This window comes from Mus caroli, chromosome 4, assembly GCF_900094665.2.
Source record: "Mus caroli chromosome 4, CAROLI_EIJ_v1.1, whole genome shotgun sequence".
In the NCBI taxonomy this organism is placed as follows: Eukaryota; Metazoa; Chordata; class Mammalia; order Rodentia; family Muridae; genus Mus; species Mus caroli.
The window spans coordinates 100,307,401-100,317,655 of NC_034573.1; the positions used below are offsets into that span (position 1 = coordinate 100,307,401).

Below are 10,255 nucleotides of genomic sequence, written 5' to 3' on the forward strand. Positions count from 1 at the left end.
GAACTCACTTTGTAGACCAGGCTGGCCTCGAACTCAGAAATCTGCCTGCCTCTGCCTCCTGAGTGCTGGGATTAAAGGTGTGCGCCACCACGCCCGGCCAAGATTTTATTTTTTGTGTCTCTGAGTACACTGTAGCTCTCTTCAGACACGCCAGAAAAGGGCATCAGATCCCATTACAGATGGTTGTGAGCCACCATGTTGTTGCTGGGAATTGAACTCAGGACCTCTGGAAGAGCAGTCAGTGCTCTTAAACACTGAGTCATCTCACCACCAGCCCAGGATTTTTTTTTTTTTTTTTAATTAGGTGTGATCAAGCTTTCAACATTCCTGAGTAGTAAAGAACAAAAAAAACTAGGGGATAGAAGAATAAGGATCTTACAAAATGAAAAGAAACAAAAAAATCTCTCCTGGCTCCACCACTAACATCATTATTTCAGGACTCTACTAAACTGACAAGAAAATGCTGTTTTTGAAACAGGTTTTTAACACATACCCCAAACTGATTTCAAATTTACAATCTACCTGCTTCAGCTTCACACACTCTAGTTTGTGTTCAGCTAAGGAAGTGCTTTTAAAAAGGGAACTCTGTCAACTGCCCAAAAACTGATGGCCTAGCCTGGTGATCTGAGTTTGTGCATGCCTTCCTTCACCACAAACAAGCTTGCCATGGGGAGGACCCTGACGGGGTACAGGCCTGATATGCCTTCTTGAGGCCAGCAGTGCTACAGGAGGTTGGTTTGGTGTTATGTATTCAAATGCTATATAACCCAAGATCTGGTTGACCCCCAAGGAGGACACCAGCTTTTGTTGTCTGAACTTTGGTCCCCAAGTTAATTGGTCAATAAAAGGCTCAAGCCTGTGACTGGGCAATAAATAGGGGTAGGGAGGTTTTCAGTTACCTGGCTGGGGGGTCGAAGGTAGTGAAGAGAGGAGAAAGAAGAAAGCAGGAAGAAAGAAGAAGAGAGGAGGAAGCTGCTAGGAGAGGCGATGGACCATGAACGGGGACTAGGAGAAATAGCAAGTGACAAGGGACACATGGCTGGGATATAAGTTAGAACAGCTCAAACCTGCCCAATCTAGGCTTACAGCTTGTAAATAAAATAACTTGATTATGTGTCTTTTATATGGGCTACCTAGAATTTATTATTCCATTTCTACATTGCCACCCATCTTTTAGGAAAAGATATCCTGGAGGCCCTGGAAGTTACTCTCACTAGTCAGCCAAAAGAAAACTGCTGTAGGGTAAATGATTATACCTGTAGTAATAATTATGCTCATAAAAACTTTAAAAATCCTCCCCTAGGTCACTCCATTTCTAATGGCTGCTGTGAAATATAATACTCCCTACCTTGACGGGCTGTCCAACGAGCCTATCTGGATTGAATAGTAGCCTCTATCAAGGGAGAAACTAGAAGCACTCACACAGTTAGTAAAAGAACAAGTCCAACTTCACTATATTCTCCCTTCCTACAGTCTATAAAACCCCAGTGTGTTCACTATAAAAAAAAGCTCAGAGGGATGGAGACTGGTACAAGATTTTAGGACAATTAATAAAACCATGCAGGTTTGGGGGTCCCCCACAAAGGGGCTACCCCTCATTTCCGCCAGTCCCGAGGAGGATTTTATGCAAGTACCCCACACCCCCAATATTAAGTCTAGTGTAAAAGAACCTATAATGCTAATAAGACAAAATATATGTTAGGACAAACCTTCAAGCCTTGCTTTGCCGTAAAGAAATCAGAATAGCCAGCATCTGTATACAAGAGTCCCACAAATCGCATGGCAGGCCGGTGCTGCAGAAAGGATTCCACAGCTTGATCAGTGATGTCGGTGCCCCCTGAAATATCCAGGGATATGAGGTTGGGCAGGATGTCCTTCTGCTGTAACAGATAAAAAGCGAGGTCTGATCTGAGCTGCTGATGATCAGAAATATCAAGGTGAAGCAGGCATTTCAGTTGTCTGATAACTGCAAGAACTTGTGGGCTGTTCATGGCCAGGCACTTTAGATAGTGCATCGTGAGAGACCTGAGTCTGTTCTTACAGGAGAGGAGTGCAGAGATGTTGGTGACCAGAGTATTGGAGATATCCAAGCTTCCCAGGTTCGGTAACTGAGAAACACTAACTAGGTCTTCATTACAAAAGGACACATTGGCAACGCTTAAAGTGTGAAGGCCAGTGAAGTGACTCAAGGCCACTACTCCTGAGTTCGGAGGGATGCTAACTGAGTCTAACACAAGACACTGGAGGTTCTTCTGGATCCAGGCACTGCTCTGGAGAGCGTGGATGATGTCTGGGGCCAGAAGCTCCGAGTCCACTGACGTGGCATTCACTTCAATGAGCTTGTGGTGGCAGAAGGCTTTCGTGAAGGCTGCTGCAGAGAGTTTAACTCTCGGAATATTGATCAGCTTCAGTCTCATCTGCTTGCCCTGGAAAATGCTCGCTGTTCTGTCAGTCAGCTTGCCTGTAAGAAAAGCAGAACCATGTTCAATGACGACCAGATCTCAGGCCTTTACTGAATGTGACACAGCAGTGAATGAGGAAGACAGATGCTAGCTACTAGAATATTCTGACCATGGTTCCTGCAGACTGTGCCAGATGTTGTCCTAAACCCTCCACTAGCTTATCTCATTTATTTTCTGCACTAACTCTACAGGGGAACTATTTAGTACTGTTAGATGAGGAGACGGAGCCTTCAGGAGTTTATCTTGCCCAAGGTCTGCTTGTGGAAGGTTGCACTTCAGAACTCAGACTTACCTACACCAACCCTGTTTGCAGAAACAAAACACAAAATCAAACAGGTAGACAATCAGTAAGTAGATAGCTCCACCGTATCACTTTTGGGGAGGAGATTTCAAGACAGGATCTCACTATGTAAGTATAGCTGTTGTGGAACTCACTCTGTAGACCAGGCTGGCCTCAAACTCAGAGCCCTGCCTCTGCCTCCCCAGTGCTGGGATTAAAGGTGTGCACCACTGCACCTGGATTTTTCTGTTTTGACCACTTTAACTCAAAATACAGGATGACTTAACAAGATAATTATTTATCCTTCAGGCATTCATTTTCTTTTCAACATTTTTTTAAGATTGGGGCTGGAGAGATGGCTCAGCAGTTCAGAGCACTGGCTGCTCTTCCAGAGGTCCTGAGTTCATCAACTCCCAGCAACCACATGGTGGCCGCAACCATCTATAATGGAATCTGATGTCCTCTTCTGGCACACAGATGTACATGCAGATAGAGCATTCATATATATATATATATAATAAACCTAAAAATATCAAAATATTAAAAACTTTTTTTTTTTAGTTTTTTTAGATTGACTTATTTTATTTGTATGCATGTTTTTGCCCTCATGTGACTGATGCTCATAGTGGTCAGAAGAGGACATCTAACCCCTTAGAAGTGATGTTACAGATAGTTGTAAGCTACCATGTGGGTGCTAGGAACCTGGGTCCTCTGCACCAGCAACAAATATGCTTAACTGCTGAGCCATCCCTCCAACCCTAGAAGGCTTCATTTTCTTCATCTGTAATACAAAGAGGCCATACTAAACTCCATTGAGCTACTAGGTACAAAGAACTCCCTGTATATGAGACTCCACCCTAAGCAACAGGCATATCAGACACCACAAAGAACCAATCTAGAAGTACATGCAGTAGATGATTAAAATAGTATGCTTGCACTCAAGTGCAAAGCTGGGACTGGTGAGAATGGTGAGCTCTAGAGAAGTGTGTGTGTGTGTGTGTGTGTGTGTGTGTGTGTGTGACAGGATCATTCTGTAGTCCAGCAGCCACTCCTGGCTTACACTTATATTCTTAGAAAGACCTAGCCGGGTATGATGGCAGACACCTGTAATCTCAGCAGAAGGGATCATGCGTTCAAGAGCATCCTCCACCTCATATATGCGATTGAGATCAGCCTAAGGAAGAATCATGAAAATGTCCAAAACAAAAACAAACAAACAAACAATTTTGGGACAGTAAATAATTGGAATAACTTCAGCTGGGAATGAGATGACACTGAAAAAGCTGTGTAGTTTGGAGCATTTCAGATTTTCAGATTAAAGTTGTTCAACTGTATTCCCAAATCCAAAATGTTCCCAGCCTTACGTCAGCACAACCCTTCCAGAATTCTCTAGATTCTAGAATTCTCTAGATTACCAGATTCAGGCATGGTGACACAGGCTACAGACTCAACTAAGCCAGAGGCGGAGGCAAGAGGATCACTTGCACGCTCGAGTTCAAGGGATAAGTCCTTGTCTCAAAAACAAGAAAGAAAGAAGAGCTGGAGAGATGGCACCTGCTGCTCTTGCCAGGGACTCAGATTCAGTTTCCAGCACCCGTATGGCAGCTCAAAACCACCTGTACCACCAATTCCAAGCATCTGACACCTCTATCTGTCCTCCCTGAACACAAAGCACCTGTAATGCATGTATGTATATGCAGGAAAAAACATTCATGCACATAAAAAAGGAAATCTTCTTTTAAAAGAAAATAGATTTGTGTGGTGGTACTTGCCTTGAGACACAGAGATCTCTATAATTTTTGAGGCTAGTCTGAACTATATATATAGCAAGTTCCAGGCCAGCAAGTTTACATGGCAAGACCCTATCTCAAATAAAATAAAATAAAATAAAATAAAATAAAATAAAATAAAATAAAATAAAATAAAATAAAATAAAAATGTTGAAGGGCCAGTGAAAATGGTTCAGAAGATGAAAGAGCCTGCTGCAGAGTCTGAGAGCCTTAGTTTGACCACCAGAACCCACATGGTGGAGAAAATGAACCCTTGCAAACTGCCCTCTGGCTACACACACACACACACACACACACACACACACACACACACAAAACCCAAAATCTTTACTCTAAGAAAGCAAATCAAATAGAACCTTTAATTCCCTCTCACTGTTGGTTTCCTGCTGCTGTTTTAACTTTTAACTATGTATTTATTTGACTGGAAGAGGTGGCATACAGATGTCAAGGTGCATATATGGAGTCAGAAGACAACTCGGAATTCAGTTCTCTCCTTCTTCCATGTAGGTCCCAGGGATAGAAACTGGGCCATCATGCCTAATGGTCAGTGCCCTGACCCACTGAGCCTTCTTGTTGGTCTCTTCTTTGTTTTGTTTCTCCCCAGACAGATTATCCTAGTACCAGACTGGCCTCAGACTCCTTGTGAAGCTGAAGATGACCAATATTCTCATTCCCCTGCCTCCGGTTCTTATGTGCTAGACTTACAGACATGTGCCATCAAGTCTGGGCTCTTTTTTTGTGACCTGCAACTGACTAGACATGTTCCACTACTGATCTATACCTTTAGCTCCAAAGACACTTTAAAGGCTCACACCCATAATGTAAAGAATAAAGGATGAGAATACAACAAAACGTTGGGAGCCAGAAAACAGATGGGGATGGTTTCTTGCTGCTCTCTTCTGTTTTGTTTTTCCCCAGCCAGAATATCTTAGAGCCCAGACTGGCCTGAGACTCTTTATGGAGCTGAGGGTGACTGTTATCCTGATTCAGACAACAGAAGAATGACTTTATTCTCTTTACCTATTGGGCTGTCAGCAAGGATAGCTTCGAAAGCTTAGCTTACCCTGTAAAGACTGAGATAATCAAAGTAAGAACTATAAATACAGGTATTTTTCAAATAATAAAGCACTGAGGTTCACTGGCTATTATCACTGTAGTTGGGGGCCCTCTACAGCTGAAGACACCGTACACTCCAATTGGAGGACACAGTAATCAAGCTGGAGCTGAGTTGGAATCGTCCTCCCTGCCCTCGTACAGTGCTACTGGGGGAGAACAGACATCTAGTCTTACTCAGCTGTGGAATACACATACTACACTAATACTACACTACTGAGGACCAGGTGGGACTTGGCCATGGGTACAACCCTGGCCAGTCTTCTATAGGGATAAGCAATGGCTCCTCAGATTGGAATTCCATGCCACAACAGGGGATTCACCTCTGGTACTATAAATGTGGTCAAAAGCTGGGGAGGGGGGCTGGTGAGATGGCTCAGTGGTTAAGAGCACCGACTGCTCTTCTGAAGGTCCTGAGTTCAAATCCCAGCAACCACATGGTGGCTCACAACCATCTGTAACAAGATCTGACGCCCTCTTCTGGAGTGTCTGAAGACAGCTACAGTGTACTCACATATAATAAAATAAAATAAATAAACTTTAAAAAAAAAAAAAAAGCTGGGGAGGTATGGCTATGCATCATAGGGAAGGTAAAGCTGTTGTTTGCTAGCTGAACATGAAATGCCTGTGAAATTACCTTTGGAATATTTTTTTTATCCGTAGATCAGTGCTGTTGTCAGCTTTGCAGAGGCTTACTACTGCTTAGCCGCAGACATGGTCAAGGGCTAAGAATAACTGACTGTTGGACTTGGGGAAATGGCTTTAGTGTGTATGCACACCTGCTATGCAAACATGAAAACCTGAGTTCAAATCTCCAGAACTCAAGTAAAAAGCCCATGACCCAACATGGCTACCACCCCAGTGCTGCGTGATTGTGGAGATGGGGTTGCCTGGCTGTCAGCATTGTTCCAGGGTTAATAAGAGACTATGTTTCAAGGAGCTAAGGAAGGAAATGATAGCACAGATCATCTCACGTCCTCTGCAGGCAGACAGACGCACAGGCATCCACATGCTGAGCCCTAAATGGTATTCTCTATGGCCCAGTCCAAAGCTCACAGAATGATGCAGAAGAGAGGGAGGGAAAGACTGTCAAAAGCCCGAGGAGGGAGCGACGTGCTGAGGAATGCTTTCTTCCTCTATAACACAGCCACTGCCTTCTTTACTCGGTGGCCAGCTCAGCACAAGAGCTATCTAAGACTGAGCCTGTTCACACTCTGTCAGAGGGGGAAGGGAATCACAAGGGCCCATCCAAAGGTCCTGAGTTCAAATCCCCAGTAACCACATGGTGGCTCACAACCACCTGTAATGAGACCTGATGCCCTCTTCTGGGGTGTCTAAAGACAGCTACAGTGTACTTACATATAATAAATAAATAAATCTTTTAAAAAAAATAAAAATAAAGAACATTTAGTACCTTGCCAAGCCATCCTCTCAAGGAATTTATCGGCTATTTCACGAGGGAAATACCAATGCTCTGGAAGACACAATGTTCCATCAGGTCTTTTAGAACACCATTTGTCCAATTCAGCAATTAAGACATCCAGACAGATGTTGACCAAAGAGTAGGGTGATGCCTCCTCCTAAGTCATCAAAAGAGGAAAAGGAAGATACTGTTAGAATTCATCTGCAAACATTCAACATTTTCATGTATGTGACCACGGTCGGCAAGATGACTGACTCAGCAGGTAAAGGTGGCTGCTTTCCTGCAAGCCTGGGTTTATCTCTGAGAAGAACCAATGTCCATAAGCATCCTTTGCCCTCCATACAGCACATACTAAATTAAAGAACAATCAGCCAGGCCTGACAGTGCATAGCTTTAATCCCAGCTAGACCCTGGAAGGCAGAGCAGGCAGACCTCAGACGTTTTTGTTTGTTTGTTTGGTTGGTTTTTCTTGGTTTTTTCCGAGACAGGGTTTCTCTGTGTAGCTCTGGCTGTCCTGGAACTCACTCAGTAGACCAGGCAGGCCTCGAACTCAGAAATCCGCCTGCCTCTGCCTCCCCAGATCTTAAGAGTTTAAGACCAACTTAGTCTTCATAGTAAGTTCCAGGCCAACCAGGTATACATAGCAAGATCCTGCCTCAATAGTGATAAAAATAATAATAATAATATTTTAATACTATTACTTCTGAAATCAAATGCACAGCTTACCAGAACCTAGGAGACAGTGCTGAGGCAGATTTTAAAGTTCATAGTTTTAGAAGGCTCAGTGTTTATACTTGCTGCCAAGCCTGGCGACCTGAGTTTGATGACTAAGACCTGTACAGCGACTCCCCCAAGTTATCCCCTGACATCTGCACCCCCACCTTTGCATGTGCTTCTCCCATAGAAGTAACTCCATGTAGCACAAGGTCCTAGAAAAGCAACCCAATCCCAGTGTAGCTCAGGCTGGCCTCAGACTCTCAGTAAATCTCTTGCCTCATCTGTCCAAGTATTGGGATTACAAACTTGAACCACTATGTCTGGCATATTCATTCATTTATATATTATTTAGGGTTTTGAAATGAGGTCTAGGGCTGGAGAGATGGCTCAGTGGTTAAGAGCACTGACTGCTCTTCCGAAGGTCCTGAGTTCAATTCCGAGCAACCATATGGTGGGTCACAACCACCTGTAATAGGATCAGATGCCCTCTTCTGGTGTGTCTGAAAACAGCTACAGTGTACTTACACATATAATAAATAAATAAGTCTTAGAAACAAGGTCTAAGTTAAGAGACGACCTGAAAACCTGAGCTTGGGCAATCTGCCTACCTCAGCCTCCTGATTACCTGACTACAGACACAAACACTTTGGGGCTAGCAATAAGGCTCAGTTACTTTTTCCTCAGGTCTCACAACCTGTGCTCAGTTCCCTGGATGAGTAAGACAGTAGGAAAGAACCGACTACCCCTTAGGAGTTGGCCTCTTACCTCCACATACCTGCACCCACAAAGTAACTGAAATAATTTCTTCTAAAAAAAAAAAATTTTTTTTTTTTAATTTGTTGGCACAGTAGCACATACCTGTGAACCCAGTGTTTAGGAGGAAAGGTGCAGCAGCAGGTAGAAGCAGAGGATCAGTTCAAAGCCAGATAATTTTAGTTATTTACTGACTTACGAATAGGGTCTCTCTGGTAAGTAGCCCCGTCTGACCTCCCTCTACCTCAGCATCCCAAATACTAGAAACGATCCACTTCTATACATTTTCTGGATTTTTGTCTTTCTGGGCAACGTCTCCTGTACTACAGACTGGCCTCGGGATCATTATGTAACCAAAGAGGACCTTGAACTTGAAATTCTCCTCCACCCATTTCCCAAAGCTGGGATGACAAGGAGGAGCCGTAAGCTCCTTCATACATGCCCAGCCCAGGATACCTTGCTTTCAAGCCTTACGGACTCAGCTCCAACTTTGGACCTTAGGTAAACCCTTTTATTTATGAAAACCCAGACTACTGGGACTGGAGATGGAGCTTAACAGTTAAGAGAGCTGCTTTTGCAGAGTACCAGGGTTTGGATCCCAGCACCCACGTGGCAGCTCCCAGAGGTTCCTAACAGTTCCAGGGGATGCAATACCTTCTTCAGACTTTCGTGGGCACTGCCGGCATGGTGCACATACATGCAGGCAAAACACTTGAAGACCTAAAAATAAGTCTTTTAAAATGGACTTTTTTTTTTTTTTTTTTTTTTGGTTTATCGAGGCAGGGTTTCTCTGTGTAGCCCTGGCTGTCCTGGAACTCACTTTGTAGACCAGGTTGGCCTCGAACTCAAAAATCTGCCTGCCTCTGCCTCCTGAATGCTGGGATTAAAGGCGTGTGCCACCACGCCCGGCTCAAAATGGACTTTTTCTAGGTTCAAAACTCAACACTTCTCTCTTTCATGTTTGTTGTATATTAGAAGTCAAGACTGGCTGTAATTTCAATGTTCCTGAGGCAGGTGCTTGACTCTTAAGAGGAAGCAAATTCAGATTCCCAGCACCACGTGGCAACTTAAAACTCTCTCTTAATTCCAGTTCCAGAGCATTCCACATCCTTTCCTGCCCCTGCCTCCTCCCCCACACCAGGTGTGTGTGTGTGTGTTCACTTAACATACATGCATGTAAAACATATACATGAATTAAATTAAGTTAAAAGAAAAAATAATAAAATACAAAGCCCAAGAGGCTGAGGTAGAACTGCTCCCCTACAGCAGTTCAAGGCTGGCCTGTATAAAAAAACAAAAATTCACACTATACACACCTCCAAACCCCACCAACCTGTTCATATAAAACTTACTCATTGGACAGTAGAACCTCAGCACTCAGAAGCAGAAGCAGGCACATCTCTGTGAGTTCAAGGCCAACCTGGTCTATAGAGTGAGTTCTAGGACAGCCAGGACTACAAAGAGAAACTCTGTCTCGAAAACCCAGAACAAAACAAACAAAAATCCAAAAACCCTTACTCATGTCAATCATATCTTTGCTTCCTTAAAACCAAACAAACAGGGCTGGTGAGATGGCTCAGTGGGTAAGAGCACCCGACTGCTCTTCTGAAGGTCCAGAGTTCTAATCCCAGCAACCACATGGTGGCTCACAACCATCCGTAACGAGATCTGGCGCCCTCTTCTGGAGTGTCTGAACACAGCTACAGTGTACTTACAT

At 43.8% G+C, this 10,255-nt stretch overlaps 1 protein-coding gene across 1 annotated transcript in view; it reads right to left on the bottom strand.

The window, feature by feature from the left end:
• Zyg11a (zyg-11 family member A, cell cycle regulator) overlaps positions 1-10,255 on the bottom strand; it is a 36,780-nt gene that overhangs the window by 21,127 nt on the left and 5,398 nt on the right. Inside the window, exons 2-3 of the mRNA XM_021161460.2 lie at positions 7,060-7,225; positions 1,710-2,461 (exon numbers count right to left, since the gene is read on the bottom strand). Coding sequence (XP_021017119.1) covers positions 1,710-2,461; positions 7,060-7,225 — 918 coding nt within the window. The remainder of the gene's footprint in view (positions 1-1,709; positions 2,462-7,059; positions 7,226-10,255) is intronic.